Consider the following 26118-nt stretch of genomic DNA (forward strand, 5'->3'; position numbering starts at 1 on the left):
CTATGAAAAGCTGTCATTAGCTGAGCAACTACTAACAGCCGAGAGATCAATTCTTCACCTCCTTTTGTGTGACATTTCTACCAAGAAGCCCCAAGAAGATTAGCAAAGGGTCATTTGGTAATAAATATCCAATAAATTATATTTGGTCATGAACTGTATCCCAGTATTCTCTAGTGACTGGACCCGTCCACCAAACATGCATAAAATTTCCTTTTTCACTGCAATTTCTCCACTATTTCCCCCCATTCAATCTTTTTTTTTTTTTTTTAACCTGACTGGTGTGAGCTACCATTGAAACAGAATCTTAAAGAATTTTTCTTTTTTTAGGTTATAGACTGAGGTTGATGGTTCTGTTTTCCAGATCAAACCCCATTCCTCTGGGGGTAATTTGTCTACCCTGGTCCTTTCCCCAGTGCCTTATATATGGACATCCTTTTGTTAGGGAAGTTGTCTGCAAAGATGGATATAGATTAGGGGTTTTTTTTATTTGTGTATTTCCTAATTGACCAATCCCTATGACTCCCATTAAAGTTAGCTTTCTGTTTCTAGAAAGTTGAGAAACATAATGCTGAACTTGAAAGCACTGGTACCATGGGATAGTGGGCCAGTTAGAATTAGTTTTGATCTCTAAGTAAGTTAGAAATGTTTCTTTACTGAATAGCTTGCCAACTGAATGTATTCTGTGCCTCCTGATTGTAAAGAAAGAGAAACTCAGGGGAAATGGATGGCATAAAAAATTGCTATTACGAACACACTTTCCCCACTAGAGTGCTGGTTGGTTCCAATCCAGCCCTGGCTGCTTGAGAGTCACTACATCTAAGACAATTCATTGGCTTCATGAAATTATGCTTAATTAAGGGCCCCCCCCACCATGTACGCTGCTGGATCTAAACTGTGTGCTTGGGCCCATGGTTTGTGTAGTGCAGTTGATTCTGAATTCTGTGGTACATTGAAATTTCAGCGACAGTGCCAAATAAGTCGAAAAAAGGAGGGTGTTTTTTAATGGAGTTATAGCTGAAAATTAACAATACAGTCAATAGTGTTCCTTGTGTTATTTCTCTGGGACCCGATTCTGATCTTAGTTACCCTGGTGTTAAATCAACTGACACCAATGGAACTAAACACAGAGATAAGAACTATGTTTGATGGTAAGTATTTGCAGGGCCAAGCTCTAAGCTTTCATTTGAAAACAATATTAAAGCTGAGATTTTTGAAGCTGCCCGAGGGACATAGATACCTAAATCCCATTATAAGTAACAGGAGTGGATGTCAAGTCAGCTGTTAAAATCCCATCCATTATGGTTTAAAAGAAAGCTTTCAAAATTTGACCCAGCTCTATTGTTAATTCAGAACCTTATGAGCAGCTAACAATTTGCCTACAAAAACCCCTCACTTTTGATTAGCTCTTTTCACCCTCTTTCCATTTTTTCTTTCTCATACCTGAATTAATACTTCAGCTGTAGTGGTCTTTGGAAAACCTACTAAAAACAAAATTGAAATAATTGGGTCTGACACAAACAGCTATCTAGGCTCCCTATCCATCCTTCTAGCTATCTTTCATTGTTAAATATCTTTAATGATTTTTAAACTAGTATACAATTGACACATGAGAACAAAACTATGGACAAGCGAGCACACTTAACAGAAAGCCCTCACCCTCAACACCATTTTCTTCCCAATAGCACCTCCATTTTGATCTCACGTTTAGAAATGTCAGACATTGTCATTTCAATGCATTAATATACTCCAGTGTCCTGGGTAAAAACACAGGGAACTGAGGATTAGTAAGAATATAGTAAAAAAATACAGCTATTCTTATTGCTGCATGGTGATAGTTTTTTCTATGAAAGTCAACAACTTAGATCATCAGTGTCTTTCATAAAGTGCCTATAGCTGAGGAAGCAAAGAGTAATACACTCAGATATGGTGAGAGTACGGATTTGTGTAACATTGGTAAAGACAATCAGTGCAGGGTTGTTTCACTCAGTGATAAAACGTTGCATTTATTTAGCGTTTCTTTCATCCAAAAAGCTTCCCAAGCACCTCACAAAGCGGTTTGCAAACTACATACTGCATGCAGGATCACTTTGCCAGCTACTGAAATGCCTCCACCTCTGTGGTGGAATATGGCAGATGTGTGACAGCATGCATCATGCTGTATCTGAATTAAACTAGATGGGGAATTTTCAACAGACTGCTGTTACACAGGAATATAGCCAGAACACTCATTATCTTACATATGATGTATTTGGTAAGTAATGATCAAAAGTGATTGGTACCTAAGTTAAACATGACAACTGAAAAGCAGAACCTTGAACAAAAACATCCCCTTACTGTTCTGATGGAATATTGGTTCAATACTGACTCAAGAGGAAGAGTATCAAGTCCTGCTGGATGCATACAATTACCTAACCTCATGGTCATGCCCATAATGCTCCACCACCAGACAAGTGCATCATCTCCCCAAGGCACACAGTAACCTGGCACTCAGATTGGGCACCTTTTAAAAAATCCTCTGGGTGTTTTAATTCCCTTTATGTGCCAGATTACATGCCTGTCTTCTTGTTTCATAATACTGTCTTATCTCTGAGAATTCCAACAAGTGTCCAGCAAACTGCTCTGCCCCTGCTTTTATTCCATTTTTTTAACAGCTCTAGGTTTCAGTATTACCAGGAGCAAGTCATTATTTGTTTCTCTAGACGCGCCTGTCTGTAATAATCCGATAGGCACATCCAACACTGAAGACTGCAGTGGAATGCAATATTGTCTTCTTCTATATTTCAGAGCCCACGTCCTACACTTGACAGCAGCTCATAAAGCAGATCCTGGATAATGAGTAAGCAATGAATAGGTTGTATCACTCTGGCTTTCTTGCGGAGGATGTGTCTCAGCTGTCTCTGGCAATCCCCTTCCTGTGGAGCTCTGTGATGTGGACTTGAATCCTAAAACAGGTAGATAATACTGGGCTTAGCTCCAAAAGAGACAGCACATTTTATACACATAAAACACAGTTTTGGAATGTGGAACTGATTATTGATCTAAGTGTCACTGGTATTTTAACAAATTATATTCTAATTTATCCAGAACAGTGATACATTTGTGTTAATGTTGGGTTATATTTGCTCACAAGAGAGAGTATATTTCATAAAACACAATGCATACAGTAGCTTTTTGCACAGAGGAATAATACACATCCTCTTATTGGGATAGGAACACAGTTTTATTTTTATAAGGTTGTATAATTTCATCACTCACTAATGTTAATGCGAAGCAAAACCTTAACTCTACAATTAAGTCCCCCTATTAGGTGGAACTAAAGCTCGTATTTCGCCCCCAGCAGAAGATGTCTTTTTGTGTCAAGCACTTTTGTGGGGACTGTTTTATTCAACATCAATTGGTATTCCACCCACTGTGCACGTGTATGTCTTTATAATGCATAAGTGACACACAGCTGGGAAAGCTATTGCACTAACACATGATGTGTGCTGTGATTGTATAGCATATCGTGGGTACATTGTCAATTTTTTCTTTTAAAATCAGCACCCAAATTTAGCGATGATGAAATGTGCAAGGCTGGCAGCCCTAGGCATGAAGTCCCTTGTTCAGCCAGACAACAGGGACAGCAGCAGTGCAAACTTCTCTACACTAGCCTGTCAATGAACCTCCATGCCGACCTTGCAGGGAAAGGGTAATTGAGTCTCCATGCTTACTCAGACCTTGGCCTCTCTGCTCAGACTGATAACAAAGGTATCAATTAGACCAACTGTAGGGAAGATTTTCATTATCTGAACAGGTTTCAGAGTGGTAGCCATGTTAGTCTGTATCAGCAAAAACAAACAAACAAAAAAAAACAAGGTGTACTTGTGGCACCTTAGAGACTAACAAATTTATTTGGGCAAAAGTTTTCATGGGCTAAAACCCACTTCATCAGATGCATGCAGTGGAAAATACAGTAGGAAGGTATATATACACAGAGAACATGAAAAAATGGGTGTTGCCATACCAACTGTAACAAGACCAATCAATTAAAGTGTTGGTCTCGTTAGAGTTGGTATGGCAATACCCATTGTTTCATGTACTCTGTGTATATATACCTTCCTACTGTATTTTCCACTGCATGCATCCGATGAAGTGGGTTTTAGCCCACGAAAACTTATGCCCAACTAAATTTGTTAGTCTCTAAGGTGTCACAAGTACTTCTCATTTTTATTATCTGAACACTTACCCACTGGGAACTGAACTGAGACCAACAACTCATTTCACACAGGTCACCTTCCAGTTGGAAAAAACTCTGGGTCACTTTGGGCCAAGGATGAATTGAGACTGGTGACCTAGAGGTGAAAGGTTCTCTATATCCCATTATCCACCTCATTCCCTGTATATTATATATGTTTCTTTAAATTTTGGTATTACCATCATTAGTTTCATAATAACCAAGCTTTTCCCAGCTTAAAGCTCTACAGCAGCCTGTTGGCTTTGGAAGCCTTTAGGGGACGTTTGCGGAAATGGTATTTCCGGTATTTAGCAGGCAGCCGACTGCTGAAGTGAAAAAGTGATAATTCAGTCCATCAGAGCAGGAGAGCACCAAGGACTACCAATAACCACCATTCTAACAAAAAATGATATTATCTTTATTTATTTTTTACCTTCTTTCTATTTCAGTTCTTCAGCTCTAAATACACAGATATCTATCACTTGAGTTAAGCAAGACTTTGCATCAGTATTAAGGCTTACATCAACTTGGTAGGCCTCAAGTCATTAGAAGGCAACATAACCACAAACACTAAAGTAGTTTTGATTCCCTCAAACAGAAGGCAACGGTGCCACCTGTATGGTGTTAGAATTAATCAGCGTATATCACATTAACTGTAAATAAAAAAGACTAAACAAACAACGGAATACTCACTTAATTTCACAGACTTTGCCACAACTATTGCTGCCAATATTGCTAAGAGACCAAACAGTGGGACAGGGATCCAGTACAGGTTGTAATCTGAAGATGCTTTAGAAAACAAAACTCAGGTAAATTACACAATAGGAAGCTCAGAAGCTATTCAAGAGTGCACATCGATGTTCCACCTCAGGAAACAAACACTACTTTTTTGAAGAAAATTACAAGGGGAATTTAGGAAGGCAGGATGTATTTGCTAGAGTTGGTAGGGAAAAGAAATTTCTGTCCTGTGAGAAATTCTGATAATTTGATGTTTGTTTTCATCCTCAATTGGGATGAAAATCAAAATATCAGAAATTCTAGGGGAACAAAAGTTCAGAAAAAAATAGATTCCATGATGTTGAAACAAAATGTTTTGAAATTTTGGATCAAAACAAGAATATTTTGTTTTGAAACATTGAAAGTGTTGACATTGCAAAAAGTCAATTTAAAACATTTGATTTAGAATTTTCCCCTTCAAAAAATTGGAAAATTTTACTGAAATTGACATTTTCCTGCAAACACATTTTCATTAGGACAAAATCTCATATTTGATCAAGAAAACTTTTTAGCTAAAATTTTTCAATCAGATTTAGTAATTACCCAGTTAAATGTTATCATTGCTACTCTTTACAAAAAGTCGGATCACTAATGATAAACACTGAGGACCTTAATTTCACAAGGGCCTGCTGGAGAAAGCATTGGAGTAGGATTCAGGAGACCCAGCTTCTATTCATTTACAAATAATAGCAACTTAAACAACTAAAAGATGTTGCTATTTAGAGGCAGAGTATTGTCCTAAAACTTAAATTGCGTTTGGCTGTGAATCCCATAGACTGTCAATGGAATCTTGGCTCCTAAATGCCTATATCCCTTTTGAAATTGAGAGTTAGGCTCCTAAATCAGTTATTTGTTGCAAGGCAGAGCACCATAATGTGGAAGTATCTTTATATATGTGGGCCTTGGTCTTATTACTCCATCTCTGTGAGCTCTCCCAACAAGTGTCAACTTCAGCACACTCAGAGTAAACAATAAAAATAAAGGGCTTATTTCACTGTGTACAAACGAATCCTAATACGTTTCCTAACACAAACATTGATGAACATCTTGAATAGCCAGTGCTACTAAACAACCTGAAAATGCACAGTACACATTTACCTTTACCAGACTGGGTCAGGGTGAGGTTTTTCACAACAGGCATTTTCAGTGTAGAGTGATTCACTTGGCAGGAAAACTGGGCAAATTTATTCCAGTCGTCTTTGGAAACAACAAGGTTACTTCTATAGGAATAAGACCCGTTGCTATTGTGGAACAGAGAGTCATTCCTTGTTGAGTTAGTGAACAACTGGCTGTCCTTATTCCAGGAGAGCTGGATGTCTCCAGGATAGAAGTCCCAAGCACTGCAAGTTAACGTGGTCTCCTTGTCAATGGGTGAAGAAGAGGCCAAAGAAACCTCAACCACTGGAAGAGCTGAAAGAGAGGGAAGGCGGCTAGTCACTGCTCCCTGTAACTCTTTACCTGTACAATGCCCCATAGGTGTTACCGGTCACTGTGAATTGCGGGATAGCCCAGGGCTGGGTTCCATAAATCAGGGGGTCCCCTGTGAAGCCATTCAACTGGGGTCCCGTGGTGTGGCTCAAGGGTCAGAGCTCTGCCACCTCTTCCTCCTCAACAGCCCTGAACTGCTCTGCCATACCAGCGAGAGCAGCTCAGTCTCAGGGGTGGGGGAAATAGGTCATGTGCACAGAACTGGTGTCTGTGTTCATGGGGCGCACCAGGGAACGAGGTGTTACCTGTTAAACAGGAGCTGAGGGAGCCTGTGATGCACGCCCACAAGGACTATGATAAATGGAAAGCCAGCCCAGTAACCATACTGGCTCAGATTGTCACTACAGAGCTTAGTCATCACAAAGCAGCCCACACTCCACAGCAGTGAACGTCACACAAGCATTTCAACCCGTCCTTTCACCCACATATCAGAGCACTGCAGCGTTTAGGATATGTGGAACACGGAGAAGTCCTGGCTCACCTGACACTGTGAGGCAAATGTGAGACTGGCTCAGCGTTCTCACAGGAGGAGGGATTGTCTTGTCCAAGGTGCAGCTGTAAACACCAGAATCTTTGACAGAGACTCTCTCCATAACAACATAGCCCTCTTTTGTTGGCTTATTATATTCTAGGTTTATACGGTCTGTGCAATTTCTGCTCCAAATGGTGAAATTTCCAAGCTGTATGTAACACAGCTCAGCAGAGCTGCTGTGTCTTCTCAGAGTTATAGCCAACCCTTCCGTTTCTTCAATGTTCTGTGCACAGACTGCTCTCACTGTTTCACCCTGTAATGCTGAGACCATCTTTGGACTCAGTGCAATGGGTGTGGTTTGGATCATTGACCCTAAATGGGAAAGGAAAATGGAACAGGTAAGTTACACGTATATTAAAGAATAAGACAGCTTCTTCACATTCTGTAAATAGAGATGAGTGGGGAGGGAGGTTAGGCCACATGTGGGCTCCATTACAGGAATGGAGGTCTTCATTTAGGATTATGCCTGCGGATCTGGGGAAAATGTTAACCCTTTATTATACTAAGAGTGTTCATAAATAGTTTTGCAACTTAAGTTGGATTTATTAGAGTCATTTTTGGCAAATCTACTTCACCTTTATGAGGCAAATGATTGTTCTTTTATAAGTGGATAGAAGCCCCTTACATGCCTGGGTTTAAATCTGCTCGTGAATACTGTAAGTGGCTGTGGATTATTTCTATACCTCTATACTGTAAGATCAGGTAGCAGACATCTGAGGTTAGGGACATACCTTTCAGCTGTCCCTTAGTTTTGCTTTAGGCACACAAAAACCAAATTCTGATCTCAGTTCTTTTGGAATGAATCCAGAGTAACTCCACTGACTTTAGAGGAGTTACTCTGTATTTACAGTCAGGTAACTACCTGCAAAACTCGGCCCAAATTTCATACTCTACATCTTGATTTTATTGCTGTAAAGTATGAAAAGTGAGAATACCTGAAACAGAAGCTATATTAAAGAAGTTATTTTTCCTTCACTTGGAACTTCCTGCATTTATAATTTTTTCAAGTCTCTTATTTTGAGTTTTTATCCCTTATTTGAGCTTCGGTAGATGGAGTGGAAAAGGGTGAAGGAAAATCAGAACAGTTTGGTTTCAGCATTAATCAGTGAAGAAACTGAGTAACAGCAGCTTTCAATGATTCACCTCTTCAGAGAAATAGAGTCAACAATAAGAGCACTGACATTTCTGAAGGGTTCACATCATAACCAATTCCACACAGGAAAATAATGGAATCCTTAGTGCTTTAAAATAAGCCGGTTGGAAAGAGGCAGGAGTGTTTTCAAAATATTGAGGTGACAACAGAGTTCTGTCTAGATGGCCAATTTCATTCTCAATCAAACTCCACTGAAGTCAGTGGGGATAAATCCAGGGATCTATTTGGCCCTTCATTTTTATAATAAATATAGGAGAAGATATGCCCCTACCTCACCCCAACCACCATCCCAGGGAGAACACACACAGCTCTTGGAACAAGGATATTGAACAGAACTACAAATCTGTGTGCCTACCTGAGTGCCAAAGACGAAATATGAATATTAGAAGCACCAGTAATTTAGTCTCTCTTCTGGGCAGCTGAAGTTCCGTGGGCAGCATCTGCAAAACACTGTTGAGTTAACCAGCGCCTGCCTGTAAGGTGCTAGTCTTTATCATCATTAAAAGCATCTCTTTGGATCTCAGACATGTTAGTATTTCAGAGGCCACAGGGCAAGTTCCAAGGAAATTTCAAAGTTAAGTCGGTAATATAAAGAATAACATAATAAATATAAAGAATAACAAGTGTAGAGGATTTTGGTGGAGCTGAGCAATTTGCATGCTGATCTTTGCACAGCCAAGCCAGCAGGAGGCCATCATTATTAAGACCCTAGAAAGGAATGATTAACATAGAAATGAATATTAGAACAACTGGTCAAACACCAATCTCCACCTGCTAATATTCAGATATTGACATGGCAAGAGGTTCTGTCATCATGCATCACTGAGGCACACAAGGACCTAGGATGACACTCCCCACAGAAAGAGTTAAAAATGCCACAAGGCAACTGAATCCAGACAGATGTTAAGGGGACTGTGTGTATCTCTGATGGGGAAGTTCCCCACTTCCGAGGTCCCTTTGGGTTGCAGACCAGCTGCACAAAAGCCAGGCTACTCGTCAAGGCCATGTGATCCTTGGTGAGGAGTGCTGATTAGGAAGCTTCCTAGATAGAAGACCCAGGGCTTAAGGGAGGGACAGAGAACAGCGTGTTTAAGTTCTGAGATTCTGGGGCGTCACAGAGACAGGAGCCCATGACAGCTGCTTTGTACTACCAAGGCAGTCATCTTCAGATGGGTTCAACGAAGAGACTTGCGTATACTTTATACAAAAACAAATTACACTAAGAAACTACCTGACTCTGCATCATTGATTTCTGGTCTGACATATAAAGCCCTGGAATTTGCTGCCACTTAGCAAAGGAGCAGGAATATGATAGGCAGCCTCTGAGCAGCCATATAGCCTAGTGTATAGGAATTGAGTAATAGCTCTTTATGTAATGTGTGAGCACTCCAGTGGCCCTCTCTGCCCCCTGTGCTTCAGAAGCCACCAGAGCCCTGCCAGAGTAGCACTGTGTGTATGTAGTTAGGCCTTGCCTGTTGCATATGTTTAATAAACATGGTTAATTGGACCCCACCGCAGGGTTGTATAATTTTTGGTGGTGCCCAGAACAGGTCCAAGTCCTGACCCCCCACCCCACCTGCCTTGTAAACGGATACATATTTTTTAAAATAATGTAAAACTGTGAGTGCTCTGGGGTGGGGCTGATGATGAGGGGTGTGGGAGGGGCTCGGGCAGAGGGTTGGGGTGGGGATGAGGGGTTCATGGTGCAGGAGTGGGCTCAGGGCTCAGGTAGAGGGTTGGGATATGGGGGGGTGCAGGCTCTGGCTGGGGGTACAGGCTCTGGGGTGGGGCCGGGGATGAGAAGTTTGGGGTGCAGACAGGCTGCCCCAGGGCTGGGGCAAGAGAGGAGGACTTCCCCAGCCCTCTCCCCACCGGCAGCAGCGAGCTCTGGGGGAGGGAGCCTCTCTGCCCCCCAGCAGCACACTCACCTCGCACCACTGTCACTGCATGTGCTCCTAGGGTCCCTCTCAGGTCCAGGAAGCCCCCTCGCCTCCCATGTGGTGGGTGAGGCAGGGGGCTGCCATCATATGTGTGCTTCCTCCCCTGCTGCTGTGCTGGCCCTCACTGGGGGTGAGGGATGGGGCTGCCCCTTGCCAAGCGTGGAGCAGGACTGGTGACTGCAGGTGGGAGGGCACTGTGCTGGTGGAGGGTCCCGCTGGAAAAGGGAAGAGTCCTTCCATCTGAGGCAGAAGGGCAGAGTCAGGGTCAGCCTGCCCTGGCATTAGTGGTTGGGGGGCTCTAGGACTCTGCGGTGGCAGTTGACACCAGGAGCTGGCAGAGTGGAGTGCAGGCAGGGATGCTTGGGGGCGGCAGGCAGGCCTGGGGGAGAGACCCGCAGCCCCGAACATTGGTGGAGCTGGGCCCCCGGGCCCTGAATATTGCTGGAGCCTGGACCCCACTACACCCATGTGCTCCCTTCATACTACATTTGTTGCATATAGAGCAAAAGACAAAGTAATACAGTCTTTTTCATTTGGTCCATATGACGTTGGGCTTACAGGGCATATTTTACCCTCCTCTATTCCATGATTTTTTCCTCTTCTCCCTGGGGGTTCCCCCCATAACATGGTAGCCCTAGATTACATCTGTTTATTTGGAACAGGCTTGGGTGAGCTTTGTGGGGCTCTCCTTATTTTGCACTTCATTTATATTCACCCTTATCTGGAAATCTTATTTGGGGGGATTTGGCATTTGTCTCTGGGAGATGCTTTCACAGAGTTTTGAGCATGTTTTTTTAGTTCCTCCTGCCTGTTACTTTAGGCCCCAAGACTTTCAAAAAGCCTAAATGGACACTGCTGGGTGTCAAAGCAGCCAGGGCACGCTCAGCACTTTTGGAAATCCAGCCACTTCATTAGGCACCTAGGTATGGTCATAGAAGCCAAACCATAGGATCCATTTTGAAATGGTTGGTTCAGTAATAATTTTTCCTAGGTGAGTGTCAGGTTGCAAGGAAGAAATTAAGGAGATATTTAAGTATTCTTCCTCATACAGATGGACATAGTTCAAAAGAGAGTGCCTCGATTATACACCCCAAACATCTGTTTTACTTCCTCTCCCTTCACAAGGAGGAAAATAATGTAATTGTGCTTGTCAATCACTAGCTACAGTCAAAAGTAAATTAAAAAAAAGTCTTAGCTACTTTAAAACACCAATTAGAGCCCAGTACGGAGGAGGATTTCATTAAGACAGGCCGTGGAAAGAGCATTTGGGTGGTGGGTGTAACTGGTTTGATTTTTCTCACATACATAATGTCAGACATTATGTCTGCCCCAGCCCTGATCCCACTCTCCAAACCCCTCGATCCCAGCCCAGAGCACCCTCCTATACCCCAAACGCCTCATCCCCAGCCCCGCCCCAGAGTCCACACCCTAACCAGAGCCCTCACCCCCTCCCGCACCCCAACCCCAATTTTGTGAGTCTTCATGGCCTGCCATACAATTTCCATTTCCTGATGTGGCCCTCAGGCCAAAAATTTTTCCCACCCCGGTCTAAGCAGTATTTCTCAATGACCGGGCTGTTGACTGGTGCTGCTCCCGGAGATCTCCCTGACACAGTTTAGGAAGGCAGCAAGCCAGTCCCTGGTATCCAAAAGGTTGAGAAACACCAGTCTAGGGTAGCCTTAAACTTATTTATCTTCAAGCAAATGAAAATTTTCAAAAATGAAAAGATTGGTCTGGTTAGTTATATACAATCAATCACAATTAGCAATGAAGAAACCAATAACTGGGTAGGGGCATGTGTGAAAACACACAAAACATGTATAGCAGAGCCAACGGGCAATTCTTTTTTTCAGTTTTGTTTTAAGTAGAAAGTTTTGAACAAAATGCAAACTATCTGTGAAAAATTCAATAATTGAAAGATTTTTTTCAATAAAAAAATTCTCATTCAGCCATTTATGTATAAGATAATATATCGAGGGCTCTTTATGATAATACATTGGGTGGAATTCACAAAGGTATTTAGGCATCAGCCACCTAAATACCTTAGTGAATCCCACCATTTTCTCTATTTGAATCCACATCTAGAGCGCTGAGGAAGTTTGTGGTGAAAAATGACAGATTATTACCTTTTACTGAAAGTCCCAGCTCCCAAGGACGAGGGACTCTCTGTTTTCATTTAAATTTTGTTTTAAAAGAAGTCCATTTCTTGCCCTTGTGATTATGAAGAAAGCCTTGGAAATGTGACCCAAATACGACTTCAAAAACAGGAAGGCAAATAACATATAGTGAGTGAGAAATTCTTCTGAAAAGTGGCTTATACAATACTATTAACCGTGTTTATTACAGCAGTGCCTAAGGGCCAGCCACAAGTGGGGCCTATTGTGCTAGGCACTACACAAACAGAGCAGTAGATAGTCCCTGCCCTGAACAGCTTACACTCTGAATAGACAGGATAAGCACAGGTGGAGGAAGGGGTTATAACGACACAAGCAGAGCGAACAATACGATGGCATACATTATATGCAGGGCCCTACATTACAATTTTCAGCTGTGCTTGACAGTAGATGTCAGACACAGCTTCCCTCAGTACCTCTACTGGTGGGGGGCAGCTGTCCTAATGGTTTGGACAAGCTCAACTGAACTTACTGCTTGTTTTAACTAAGGCCCTGGTATTGCAGTGAGCTTGCTGAGGTGAACTCCTGCACACCTGTGGAGCTCAGATGAAATGTGTCAGCTCTGTGCAGAGAGAGGGGCCTTCCTGTGTGAAACCGATGGCAGGATCTGGGCCTGTGTGTGACCCATTCTGCCTTATTTTTCTTTAAAATGAACTTTATGAAAGTAAGCAAAAGTTCGTATGTTTGGGTAGCAAGTATTTCCAAAAAGTGCTCAACAAACTGATATAATACATTAAAATGACATGAGATAATGGTAGATTTTGTTAATAGCTCTAATAAGGAGCAGAGTGTGCATGCTTCTGCATATTGCAGATATTGTTCATCTCTCTGATTGAAAGGAGTCATGTATCTAAATGATAGGTGTAAGTTTTATTATAATCCTGGTAAGTTTTTCTGTGGACAACATAATTAATGATCTATGAGACCATGGGATAACTGGAATGCTGTTAGAAAGCTTCCATTGAGAGGCTGTGGAGCTGTGTTCATACAAACTTGCACCGGTTTAGACAGACAGGTACACCACTCGTGTTTGGTTTGGTTTCAGAATGGCTTATTCTCATGGAGCAGCAACTCTGCTGCGGTTAAGGTTGAGACGCACTATCTGACACACAATCTTTTTATTTCAGTTTAGCTTAAGCCTGTTTCTAACTGACATAATTGAAACAAACTAAAGATGGGTTTAACCAAAATAAGTGTGTCTGTACAGCCTATTGTACCAGTTTAACTAAACCAGTTTGAAATCACTTCTTAAGTTAACCTGTTGCAACTCTGTGTGTAGACAATCCCTCAAACCACTTTGGTTGGCTGGTGCAATAGAGAATAAAAAGGTACTAATGTTCAATAAAGGAGGTAACTACATTGATAAGTGATGAAATATATATCATTGACCAAATCAAAAGCTTTTCAGGTCTCATAGTATTAAATACACCCAGAAGGCTTCCATTTGCAGATCTTATTTAATTCTGTAATAGCAGATTATGTTACCCTGAATTTTCTCTAAGAGGAAACAGATACATGAGTAATTTGACCCACATAAATAGTCCCTTTGACTTTAACAGGACTCTTCATCAGAGTAATGTCACTCACCCCCACTGAGTGCTTGCAGGATTAGTACCTAAATTTGATGCATCCATTTTATGCTTGCCAAATTTGTTATGCCCAACTGACATTATGGCAACAAGGCTATGATGCCCGACTGGAGCCTCTAGATGCTAGCACAATACAAATAAATAAGAATTATAACAACAACAAACTGAAGTGACTCCTGCTTATGCACATGTGCTCCAGGTGGCCATCTGCACCATTCTACAGAGGAGATGAGTTGTTACAGGCCCAGTGAAGAACCTTGGCTCTTTAGCTCAAGCTCTGGCAGCTCATGCTTTTAGCTCTGGAGGTCTACAGCATGTGGCCAAGCTGGCAGCTGTCATGGAGACATACCAGGGGGCATTTGAATCTGAGCATGGTTATTAAGGGGATGGGGAGGGAGAAACAAGACATCTATCAAAGTAAACTCTAATTTAGTCACGGGAAGAAAATATCTCCTGTGCTCGAGACTGGAGGAAAAGAGACTCTGCAAAAGAAAAATTTTCTCAAAGTTAATGGGTGAAATCCTGGTGTTATTAAAGTTAATGGCAAAACTCCCCATTGACTCTGATGGGGTCAGGATTTCATGCAACAAACCTATCCCTAATCCTTCGATTAAGGCTTCTTCACCAGGGATCCAAGTCTAGTTGACAACCTTGGAAAAGATTTAGTGCAGACTGGGCCTTAACTCCACTGGTTCACACTAACAACATTGTGTAACACTGATAAAGCGAAGCTCTGTCAAAGTATTTTTCCTCACTAGTTGATCAATAAAATACACTGGGACAGGTTCTCTCCCCTGGGCTATGTCCTCTGACGGTGCAAAAGGGATGGAAACTTGATAGATCTTCCCCGATGACGATTCCTCTTTTGTGGAGAGTCCTCAGCTGGTGTAGAGATAGCCTAATCAGCTCCTATACCAATTCCTATTGCCAGCTCTAGGAGAGGGTGCATGGAAGGAGCCTGTCTGAAGCAAACAGGGCACCAACAATTCCCAGCTCCCTGACAGTTCTTTGCTGCATGGAGCAGTGCTTGGTGCAGCATCAAATTGTGTGTGTGTGTGTGTGTGTGTGTGTGTGTGTAATCTCATGGTAGTAGGAGGTCCTGTTATTTTTATATTATGCATGGATATAGCTTAAGCCTTAAATTTAAACAATGACATGTTTAGACAAGCTGTCAAAACTCATATTTCTGTGTGTCAATGGAGGTAAAGTGACATACCCAGTGTTATGGAAGCACGGATAGTTTACTTACTTGGTATGAGGAAAAAGCCTTTATTAAACATCTGCACAAACACATTTTACCTCTGTAAAACAAACCTTAGAACTATGAAGACCACATGCTTTTTCCTCCTTTAATATTAGCAGATACTAGACTTATATAGAACACACAGAGAGAAAATACTTCTGACTACACTTTTTTCCCCCGGTACACTTCTGCGGCTCCAAGTGCTTTACAAAAAAATTCAATACTTCACACAATAATTTAAAGACTTGTCATGCACATAACTGTCATATAGGCAACAGTAAAGCTAGTCCCCTCAGGAACAAAAATAACAACCACCATAATCCATCAATGCTGTAGCTCTTCAGCTCCCCCCTTTCCTTACATGACCGCAGAAAAGCATTGGTTTTGCAATGTGGCCAAAAGGTTAACAAATGCTATTGCTTCAGTTTTTGAGGTTTGTCAGGGTTCCCTCCCCACTTTGAACTCTAGGGTACAGATGTGGGGACCCACATGAAAGACCCCCTAAGCTTATCTCTACAAGCTTAGGTTAAAAACTTCCCCAAGGCACAAATTCTTCCTTGTCTTTGGAACAGTATCACCAAGTGAGTTAGACAAAGATTTAGGAAAAGAACCACTTGGAGTTCCTGTTTCCCCAAAATATCCCCCCAAGCCCTTTCACCCCCTTTCTGGGGAGGCTTGACAGTAAACAAGGTGAGCACAGACCAGCCCGTTGGGTTTTTAGACACTAAAAACCAATCAGGTTCTTAAAAGCAGAACTTTATTATAAAGAAAAAGTAAAAGCAGCACCTCTGTAAAATCAGGATGGAAGGTACTTTTACAGGGTAATCAGATTCAAAACACAGAGGATTCCCCTCTAGGCAAAACTTTAAAGTTACAAAAAAAACCCAGGAATAAACCTCCCTCTTAGCCTAGGGAAAATTCACAAGCTAAAACAAAAGATAATCTAACGCATTTCCTTCCTATTGCTTACAATTTGTAATCTTATATGCTTAGTTCAGGTATGGCTTTAGGAGATGTATTTTCCCTGCCCTGGTTCCTCGCTGTCCAGGAGAGAAAAAAAAAAGAGAGAGAGAGCACACACAAAAACCTTCCCCCACAGATTTGAAAGTATCTTCTCCCCTTATTGGTCCTCTTGGTCAGGTGCCAACCAGGTTATCTGAGCTTCTTAACCCTTTACAGGTAAAGGAGGGATTTTATGCTACCCTTAGCTGTATGTTTATGACAATGTTGATTTATTTTCTCAGTCAAAACAGAAGTGTTCACATCCATAATTCAGCCGCAGAAGCATATAGTTCTCAATTTAGCAGGAGGAAGCAATTATGAAAGTAAAATGCTTTAAAAAAGGACTTCATCCTAAATTTGATGTTCCTCTTTTCATTCCTAGCTGAAGCTTTCCTGATTCCAGAACACACAACACTGTTTCTCCAATAGGGTAGAAAATGCATTTCTTTTTAAAAGACTGACAGAATGGCTTTTGCCTTGAAATATGACAAGCAGATTTGAGTTCTCTGACCACCTTATATATTCCAACTCCAGTACAGTTTAATTTAGCACCCCTATTTTTCAACTTCCTAATATGTATACTACAAGTTATCCTGGTAACAACTTTTGGGACCTTCTCAGCCACTTATATCAACATAGCCCTTAAAATTAATCTTTACACAACTTGAGTTCATTTTGGATAGTTACTTTGCAGTATTACATGCTAAACTACCACCCTTAATCAAGTGATTGTAAATCAAACACACAAACCTTTCTACAAGATCCCAAATTTGATAATTAATGACATATATACTTTGGAATGCAGTTGGTTGTATAAATAATTTAGCATATACTTAGTTAACTGCCAGGAGGATATTTTGTACCTATGCTGAAAAACACTAGACTTGATTACATTGCTTGATCACTTCTGGTCCCAAGATGAGTATCCAAGTTGCCTGTGTGCCAAGTTTTCGAGAAAGTAAAATGGGGGAAAAGACTATTTTATGTGCAACAGCATATTGTAACTTAATGAATGTCTTATTGTCCATGAGACTTTAGGTAGTAACTTAAGGGTGACCTGCCAGAAAGAACAAAAAGGAGGTTGTATCTTTTCTTCTTCATGATGCCTGGCGGGTTTAAAAAAAAATAAGAAAAATATCAGGTGTCTCATCGATCTTCAACAAAAAGTCCTCTAGCAAATTTTAGGGTTTCAGATGAAGACTGAGTTCTCTCTGCCCTTAATTGAAAGCACGTAGGGTACTGAATTTTTAATGATTGAAACATATGTAAATAAGATTCAATTACTCAGAAATACAAATTGCTAAAGTTCACAGTTTAGGTGGGTGTTAAGTTGTGATGACTGTTACTGTTTGGCTTATTAATTGTGCACACAACTCTCATTTATGCTAAAACATCCTATGACTGTTACTCCATCTTCTAGTCTGCACCCACCCTCAACCAACCCACTCATTTGTTTCACTACCCCCAGTTACATCTTGTCTTTGGTTTGTAAGCTCAGGGACTGGCATTTACACCGCTATCCTTAGAATGCTCCAGGAAATCAGGGTGGGAAAGATCTGAATTTCTAACGTAAGAAAAATTTGTGGGAGGTAGAGGGGGAATCTTCCCCACAATTTCTTTTTCTTTGCAAATCAATTTTAATACAGATTATCTCCTATTCCTTGAGAACTAGCATGGTCTGATGGATGCGTGTCTTGTGCTCCTATTGTGACTGTGACAAACAGAGGTAAACCAACCAGATAAAAGTTAAGTAAAGAAAGATTCTAAGAAGAAGACCCCTCCCAATTGTTGTAAAGATACAAAGCTGAGAGACACAATGTGGGCGAGGTGATCTCTAGTTTGTCTTGCTCAACAACAGAAGGTTGTTGGTCTGTTATAGGAGTGGATGGGTGAGGTTCTGTGGCCTGCAATGCGCAGGAAGTCAGAATAGATGATCACAGTGGTCCCATCTGATCTTAAAGTCTATGTGTCTGATAAAAGATATTACTTTGCCCACCTTGTCTCTCTAATACCCTGGGACCAACACAGCTACAACCGCTCTGCATACAGGGTACAAAGCTAATATTTTAAAATCTAGTATTGTTAAAGTTGTCTTTGTGTGGCCCTGAATTGCACCATTTATCATCTCACAATACCACAGCAAATGGTAATGTGCATTAAGGTCCTGATCCTTTGAAGACTTCAGCACCTGCTTAACTTTGTGCATTGTGAGTAATCCAATTGAAGTTCATGAGACCGCTCAGAGAGTTAGTCACAATGTGCAGGATCGAGTCTTACCTTGTTTAACCCTATGAACATTTTTACAATCCTCTGGGAGCCTTTAGCGGGTTTTTTACAAAATCTATTTTACTATTAGTATCACACTTACGTGTGGGTAGTCCCCATTGTAAGAGATTCTATTACTTCCAAGAATGGGAATACCTGTTCATACTAATAGTAAAGCAAAGGATACCCAAACTGCGTATGGATTTAAAGCTTCAAAATTATCTGCCATATCTTTTTCTTCTCTGGTTTGGTTAATCGAGTTTGACACAGACAACAGGAAATTTCTTTTTAAAATATTCTCTCTCAAAAACCACACACCTGAAACTTGTGGGAATAAAAGTTTCAGCTTCTCAGCGGCTGTGTAGCAGGGCAGTCCCGTTGAGCTCAATGGAGCCGTGCTGATTTATACAACCTGAGGCTCTGGCCCAAAGACATTATACAATTTTCTTCACGCTGGTAACTAGGTGTATGTTTACACAGCAGTCAGAGGTATGTAGACATTCCTGAGCCAGGTCACTTAAAATGACAGTACAGCCACATGTGAAGGGCTAGCCACCCAAGCACAGACCCCGGGTCTCATCGGCTGTAGACACATATGTTGGGTGTTTGTATTAAACTTTAACAGAAAGACTATCCTTCAGTCCTTTTAGCAACCAAATAACTTTTTCAGTTGGTTATAATGGACTGGCATAGACATGAAGAAAAATGAAGTTAGTGAATTTGAAAAGTGAACAGGTCACTGCCAGCCTGTCTCCAAACCTGTGACACTTAGATGAATATGCTGGCTAGATGAATAATCCGAAGGAGAATGAAGAACTAACTCACTCAGTTATGAGCCACAGATGGACTTCATCTAATTGCTCCTGCTGCTTGGCTTTTTCTTTGTTTCCCTTTTCTCTTTAACATTCACTTCTCTTTGTTCCAAAATTAATTGTAACCAGAGCTGGGTGGACCTGGCAGTTAACAAATGTGGATCAAAATGCTGCTAAAGTTAGACTTCAGGATTCAGATTTCTAACTTACCCTCTTAATAGTTCACATCCAAATTCAGATTCAGCATTAATGTTATCGTCCAAGCACAAAGTCACAGCAAGAAAACGCCTCCGTACCATTTCCACCGTATTCATTCCCTGTTGTCCTCCATCATGAATTTTCAGTCACTAGAGCATTCTTGTCGAAATTGCACTGGCTTGCTAATGAACTTGACACACCAGCCAAGTAAAGTACAGCCCGTTCAAGCCGGGAGTCAATTACCCCATTAGACAGATGAGTGACTGCAAACTTACCTTTTCTTGCAACTGGGTGTTATTTTCAGCTCATCCGTGGTTTAATGACTGAGATCGTGAGCTTTTCATCGCGCATTTTGAGGTCTCCTGCCTTTAGAACCTTTTGACATCTACAATATAGCAGAACCTGGAATAGAGGAGCTGGAATTCCTGACATTGTCCTAAGAATAAGAGCGGTAGGGAGCAGAGCTCCTGCCGATGAGCCCTATGCGGCTAGCGCATGACTGTATTAAACAAGAATGAGCCTTGCCTTGTTGCAAAGTTGAATCCTGAATATGTAACTTCCTGATTTAGATGTACTGTTGCTTTCATCTTTACAGTACCAGCGTTTTCAAGGCAGCTAAATCATAATAGAAACTCAATATTTTAAGATATGATTGTACAAATGGTTTCATTCCAAAGATTTAATTTCAAGCCGCGTTACTCATCTGTTCCATGCAACCCCCCCAGATCACAATATTACTCATATACCTCTGAAGAATTTTGAATGAGGACTTCAGCCAGCCAGGAGACTTTTGCATGTCACTTCTGAATTTGGGTGAATATTTATACATTTCATTACTTTGCAAATCCTCCCTGTCTCTGAATGTGGATTTCACAGGGTAGATTTGGCCAAGAAGGAATTACAGTTCTGCACTTCGGAAATATGAGCTGAATGTTCAATCCATAGTTAACCCATATCTGAATCTCATGTTTGGCATTTATGTGTTTGTTTTGTAAGAGACCAAATTAAGTTTCATAAGTATTCTCCAGACAACTGAATGCGGACTGTGTAAAGTACACGCTGGGTGCACAGAATACATTATCTCGTATTGAATGAGACCGGAATATATCCTTGCTGAACAACTGTGGGGTGGAAGGAAAGTTTAAATGACAAATTCGAGTCTCACAATACCTAGATCTATGCACAGCAAGAGAAAGGACTGTAAGTTTAACACTCAGGGGTGACTAAAAATGAGTTGTGTGATGTCCGCCCACAGAATACTGCTGTATAATATACACCACTGAGAAGCCTGGCCTGAGGAAAGTGGCACTGTTTCCCTTTAGATGGGAAACTTCCTTCAAAAGAAATTTTGCCTTTGATTTCAATGGGAGCAGATTCAGGCCCTGTCATCTGAAATAAGCGAGAGCAGGATTTCATCTGTCACATCTAGCAACAACCTTTGTTGCAGTATAAGGGGAAAAACTCTCTAGCGGTGTCCCAAATCCCGGTAGCCCCCTAACTGCTAATGTTTGCACTTGCACATGTAGCCAGCCACCTGTTTAGCAGTTCCACATCCTAAGGGAGTCACGGAGTACCAAATGGCCTTTGCTGCAGCCAGCATCAATATGGGTCAGGGGAACATGGCACAAAGTTAGGGAACCTGGTGCACACATTTCTGATGAAACTGTACCCTCTTGGGGATCTGTTAGACCAGTGGTTTTCAAACTTTTTTCTGGTGACCCAGCTGAAGAAAATTGTCAATGCCCATGACTCAACGGAGCTGGGAATGTGGGCTTTGGGGTGTGGGAGGGGCTCAGAACTGGGGAAGAGGGTTGGGGTGCAGGAGGGGGTCAGGGCTCTGGGCTGGGGCCGGAGATGAGGGGTTTGGGGTGCAAGAATGGGCTCCATGTTGCGGGAGGGGCTCATGGCTGGGACAGGGGACTGGGGCGCGGGGTTGGGGCACAGGCTTACCTCGGGCGGCTCCCGGTCAGCGGCACAGCGGGGGGGCTAAGGTAGGCTTCCTGCCTGTCCTGGCACCGCGGACCGCGCTGCGCCCTGGAAGCGGCCAGCAGCAGGTCCGGCTTCTAGGCGGAGGTGAGCAAGCGGCTCCGCGTGGCTCTCGCCCACAGGCACCGCCCCCTCCAGCTCCCGTTGGCAGCGTGTGGAGCCCCGTGCCCCCCCATGTAGGAGCCGGACCGGCTGGCCACTTCCGGGGTGCAGCGCAGTGTCAGAACAGGTAGGGACTAATCTGCCTTAGCCGGACAGCACTGCCGGTGGGACTTTTAACAGCCCGGTCGGCAGTGCTGACCAGAGCTGCCGTGACCCAGTTCCTTACATTCTGCGACCCAGTACTGGGTCATGACCTGCAGTTTGAAAAACAATGTGCTAGACCCAACATAGGAAAGGAGTGGATCCAATGTAAAACAAGGTTTGAAATTTGGTAGAAACTCACTGATTCCCATTCATCTAGAGTCACAGAGTTTCAAGCCAGAAGGGACCACCAGTCTTCTAGACTGACCTCCTGCACATCACAGGCCTCTAAATTCTGCCGCCCAGTTACCCGCTTTGAGCCCAATAACCTGGATTAAACAAAAGTAATACAGCCCCCAAGACAGTAAACTATTGCAGAGAAAAGGAGTGACCGAGATGTGCCAGTGCCCGAGGCCCATGCAATGGCAGGGAATTGATTTGGTGAGATATACTCAGATGATCCTAGCAAGCCATATGCACCCCATCCTGCAGAGGAAGGTAAAAGAAAAAATGAGCACCCCAAATTTCCTGCCAATCTGACCTGGGGAAAAATTCCTTCCTGATCCTGAAAACACTGATCAGTTCAACTCTGAGCATGTGAGCAAGACCCACCAGCCAAGCACCTGAGAAAGAGAATTCTTTGTACTACATCAGAGCACTGGCCCACCAGTGCTATGTCCCATCTCCAGCTGTTTCCATCTCTGATGCTTCTGAGGAAGGGCAAAAAAAAATTAATCCTGAATACATCAGGAGGGAAAAGAACTCTGTCCTGACCCCTACAGGTGACTGTCTGAAGCCCTGAAGCATGAGATTTAGGAACAGAAGACATAGGACTAAAAGGGAATCCCTGGGCCACCGAACCCAACCTCACCTCCATCACAGTATCCCATTCATAAATTTATCAAGCTCTATCCTAAAACTAATTAGGCTGTTTGCCACCACAAATCCTACTGGGAGGCTCTTCAAGAATTTTTCAAACCAAATAATACTTCAGGGACACCACTTACCTCAGCTCTTCACTGTGGAGGAGATGGCTTAGTTCAGTCCAAGAAGTTTTAGAGCTACAATTATAAACATCACTCAGGGCCCGCCTTTGTTACATACCAAGCAAGTTACTTATTAGATCCCCACGTTCTTTTTCATCTCAAGCAAACTCTGCAGCAAGTGAACTGATCTCTATGCCTCTTGTGGCAGCAAGATCAATACACAAGGAATCATCTCGCCACCAGACTTTTCCCAAATTCCTGCATGAGGGCCAAACAGGAGATAGTCTCGATCAGGTCAAAACTCTTCCATTATATTGGGGTGCTGCTTTTGACTCGGAGCCCTGCAAGTCATAAGGCTGTTTTCAGGGGAAAGATGCTGTAGAGAAACAAAAACTTCAGAGGGGCTGAACATTCACAAGTCTAAGCCTCACTCTTCTTCCAGCAGGTAAAAATAAGAATGAGACAAACTACATCTGTGGCATCTTTCTAAGTGAAAGGTTCTTGTTAAGTTTTTTGCACAATAAAAAATGCCGTTGATTTCAAAGCAAAGCACATGTCCTTTGTATGGGGAGTGATAGCCTCTTAGCAGAACGCAAACCCATTGCACACCCAACCACAGAATAACCAGTTTCCAGAGAGCTCACTGTCCAAAATAGTTCACCACAAGTAAAGCTCAGAAAATTAGCTACAAGTCTTTTGACACTTCTAGCCACAAAAAGTACTGAAAATGACACCTAAAATGGAGTTGCATAATATTGTCTTTTCTAGTTCTCTCCAAATATTGAACCCCTTCAAGAGTTTAGGCCAGAGGCTTACCCAAGCACTTCTTGTGGAAGGATTGAAAGGAACCATTGTTCTTTCCCTTTCTTCTGTGTAGAGGGGCTGGAGAGGTACCAGTAAGAACTGAGCAATTGTCTTGAATTCACAGAACCATTTAGATTCAGTGATGTCAGGCCTCATATTGGATTATTCAAGCCCATTATAATATTAATATATAGTATTTTTAATCTCCAAAGCATTATACAAACATTAATTAAACTTCAACCCCCCCAAGAGGTACTCAAGTATTAATGTATTGCCTTCATTTACAGGAAGCAACCTGCCCCCAATATGGTACAGTACCTCTTTCCCCTCTGCATGAAGGGTAAAATCCTGGCCACACTGAAGTCAATGGGAATTACGGCTTTGACTTCACTGGGGGCAGGATTTCATTCTAAGATGCCAATGGCTCCTAGTGGAAAAGGCCTTCCACATAATGAGAACACCTCATCTCTTCATACAGACTGCTTCACTGAAAGTCCACTCTAGTCTGTACTTATGCTCTTAATAGCAACTCAGCTCTCAGAGAGGACCTGCCATGCAAAGATTTCAAATCAGTTTGCATCCATTAACAAGCCCCAGGACATCACTCTGAGGTCACTATGGTGAGTTTTCTTAGCTCTGTTTTACAAATGGAGAATTGGGCACAGAGGACCTGATTCGCTGTTTTCTTGCACCTTGTAGCTTGGTTAACTGACAAATAACGGGCCTAGGGTGGATAAAAATCAATGATTTTATTTAAATTGGATATTTTTGATAAAATGCTTTTTGAAGAAAAGACCTATCTAAAGATAGTTTTAATTAAGATACATTATAGCTCAAAGATATCTCATCATGGAATAGGGATTATAAATTCTAATTCTATAGTATGAGACAATATATTCATGTAATGTTTAAGAAAAGTTTTGTAAATGAGTTCCAATAGTTCATAGATTAGGGACCCAATCTTATGTGGTTCCAGGGGCTTCTGTATAGATTATTATTTAGGTTAATCTTTCTATCTACCTACTGGGACTCAGTGCTCAGCCTAGAAGATACCATCAGAGATGCTAAGTTTTGCAGTTCTCAAACTGTGGATGTGTGTCTCCGGAGGTAACATGCTTGTTAACAGCAAAAAGTGTTTTAAATAAATATACAGAAGTGAGAAATAACAGACCTCAACTCTATTGTCCTTCTGCAAATTTGTGTACACAGTCAATCCCTTACCTCTCTCTAAAAGTGAGAAGTTTCAAAAAGTTCAATGACTAGAAGATTGCTGGGGGTGGAATAGATCTGGACAAGGAGAAGTCTGGAGATAAATGTGAGAAGCAAAGGACATTCTTTTTTTAAAAATATTATGTTTGCTATTGAAGAAAAAAATCCAGAATACTTAACTTTATTGTTTTAGTTAAATAAAACAATTTAAATGTCTTTCTGGTGATGTTTTCCTCCTAGTACAGCATGGCAAGAAAATCCTCCAAATATTAATGATTAACCTTTTGAATTGGAGATAGTTCACCTCCTAATGACTTCATAAATATCTGCTTCAATTACCTTTGGTAAATGAAATAACCAAACAATCGTTCATTTTCTGATATAGCTGTAAAACTCATCTGAAAAGTTTTCAAAATAAATCACTGTTTAAAAACATATAGAGTGTATCTTCTAAAAACAAAACCTACATCTATCTCTGAGTTGTGAAGAATATGTATTAAGGTTATAACAACCAACAAGAATACACTTTTATGCAGAAAACCATGATTAAATCGAGTCTTCCTGACTAGTGATTTAAATCAAATCCACCCTGAACTGGCCCTCTGATAACTAACAACAAGGAGGAATAGTGTAGCTGATCCTCCCCATTCCAGCCTGGGATGCAGCTTCTACCTCAGTTTCCCCACTCTTGTACAAGCTGGCAGGGCAACTCACCAGCCTGTGCATCAAGTGAAGCTCTTACCAGTGTCAGTATTTCAATCCCTCTCCCCAAGGATGTATTTGTTATTCAAACACACACACAGTTCAGCATCAATCAAAACTGGTAAACCAGGTCCTGCCACCTCCCTCTCCTATGGTCCCTGCCTCAGAGGACTTCCGCTGTTGCAGGTATCCTCAGCCACGTCCATGGGGGGGAAACTCCCTTTTGGCTCGTCTCCCTGACCCTGGTTGCTGGCTTCTTGAGGATCTTCAAGCTGTTACCTGATCTCTGGCCTCTCAGCATCAGCTATTTGTTAAAGGGTCAGCCATTCTGTTTCATAAGAATTGCTTAAAGCTAAGTTGAAGTGGGCTGAAAGCAAGAAATGGAAAAGTTTGGCCGAAAGGTGCTTTGTCGTTAAGATCTGAAAATCTCCCCAGTCTTCAGGTTAGGCTCAGTGGCCTGTGCTCTGATTTGGCTCCTATTTTATGTGGAATGTGTTTCTGCTTTGAAAGTCAGATTCTAGTTATCATTTGTGTTAGAGCAGTGCACAGAGGCCCCTTTCAGGCAGGTATCAAGGCTTCATTGTGCCAGGCACTGTACAGATGTAGTAGAAAAAAGGCAGCATCGCATTCTTTCAGGGCCCTCATCTGAATAACATCTATTCCTCAGGAGGCATGGCACCTGTGCTTCTCCAGGGACTCCATGACTTCCTCATTAGTCTCTATGGAGGTCACATTATTTGTTTACAGTTCTTTGGCTAATTTCTTATCCACATGGTAGTGCTCAGATATAAATCAATTTCAA

The 26118-nt window shown here is 41.9% G+C and overlaps 1 protein-coding gene across 3 annotated transcripts; it reads right to left on the minus strand.

Annotated features, from left to right (window-relative positions):
* Window positions 1-1983: 1983 nt before the first annotated feature.
* LOC114018955 (tyrosine-protein phosphatase non-receptor type substrate 1) lies at window positions 1984-23172 on the minus strand. Of its 3 annotated transcripts, none has more exons than XM_043538526.1 (6): window positions 22623-23172; window positions 8519-8603; window positions 6960-7322; window positions 6089-6400; window positions 4907-5002; window positions 1984-2942 (listed from the first exon to the last, which is right to left on the minus strand). In XM_043538526.1, the coding sequence occupies exons 2-6, from the start codon at window positions 8601-8603 to the stop codon at window positions 2812-2814; spliced, it is 987 nt and encodes a 328-aa protein (XP_043394461.1). In that variant the 5' UTR covers window positions 22623-23172; the 3' UTR covers window positions 1984-2811. The 3 variants fall into 3 exon arrangements, with proteins under 3 accessions (XP_043394461.1, XP_037763572.1, XP_043394460.1); XM_037907644.2 differs by lacking the exon at window positions 22623-23172 and adding an exon at window positions 19662-20029; XM_043538525.1 differs by lacking the exon at window positions 22623-23172 and adding an exon at window positions 19399-19906.
* Between the last annotated feature and the right edge of the window lie 2946 nt (window positions 23173-26118).

Source organism: Chelonia mydas, chromosome 1 (genome assembly GCF_015237465.2).
Source record: "Chelonia mydas isolate rCheMyd1 chromosome 1, rCheMyd1.pri.v2, whole genome shotgun sequence".
In the NCBI taxonomy this organism is placed as follows: domain Eukaryota; kingdom Metazoa; phylum Chordata; order Testudines; family Cheloniidae; genus Chelonia; species Chelonia mydas.

Coding starts and splice junctions, on each gene's coding strand:
- LOC114018955 (XM_043538526.1), bottom strand. CDS start 8,603: ATGCTGCCCACGGAACTTCAGCTGCCCAGAAGAGAGACTAAATTACTG. Junction 7,323..8,518: donor ATTTCGTCTTTGGCACTCAG/GTAGGCACACAG, acceptor TTTCCCATTTAG/GGTCAATGATCCAAACCACA. Junction 2,943..4,906: donor GGCAAAGTCTGTGAAATTAA/GTGAGTATTCCG, acceptor TACCTGTTTTAG/GATTCAAGTCCACATCACAG.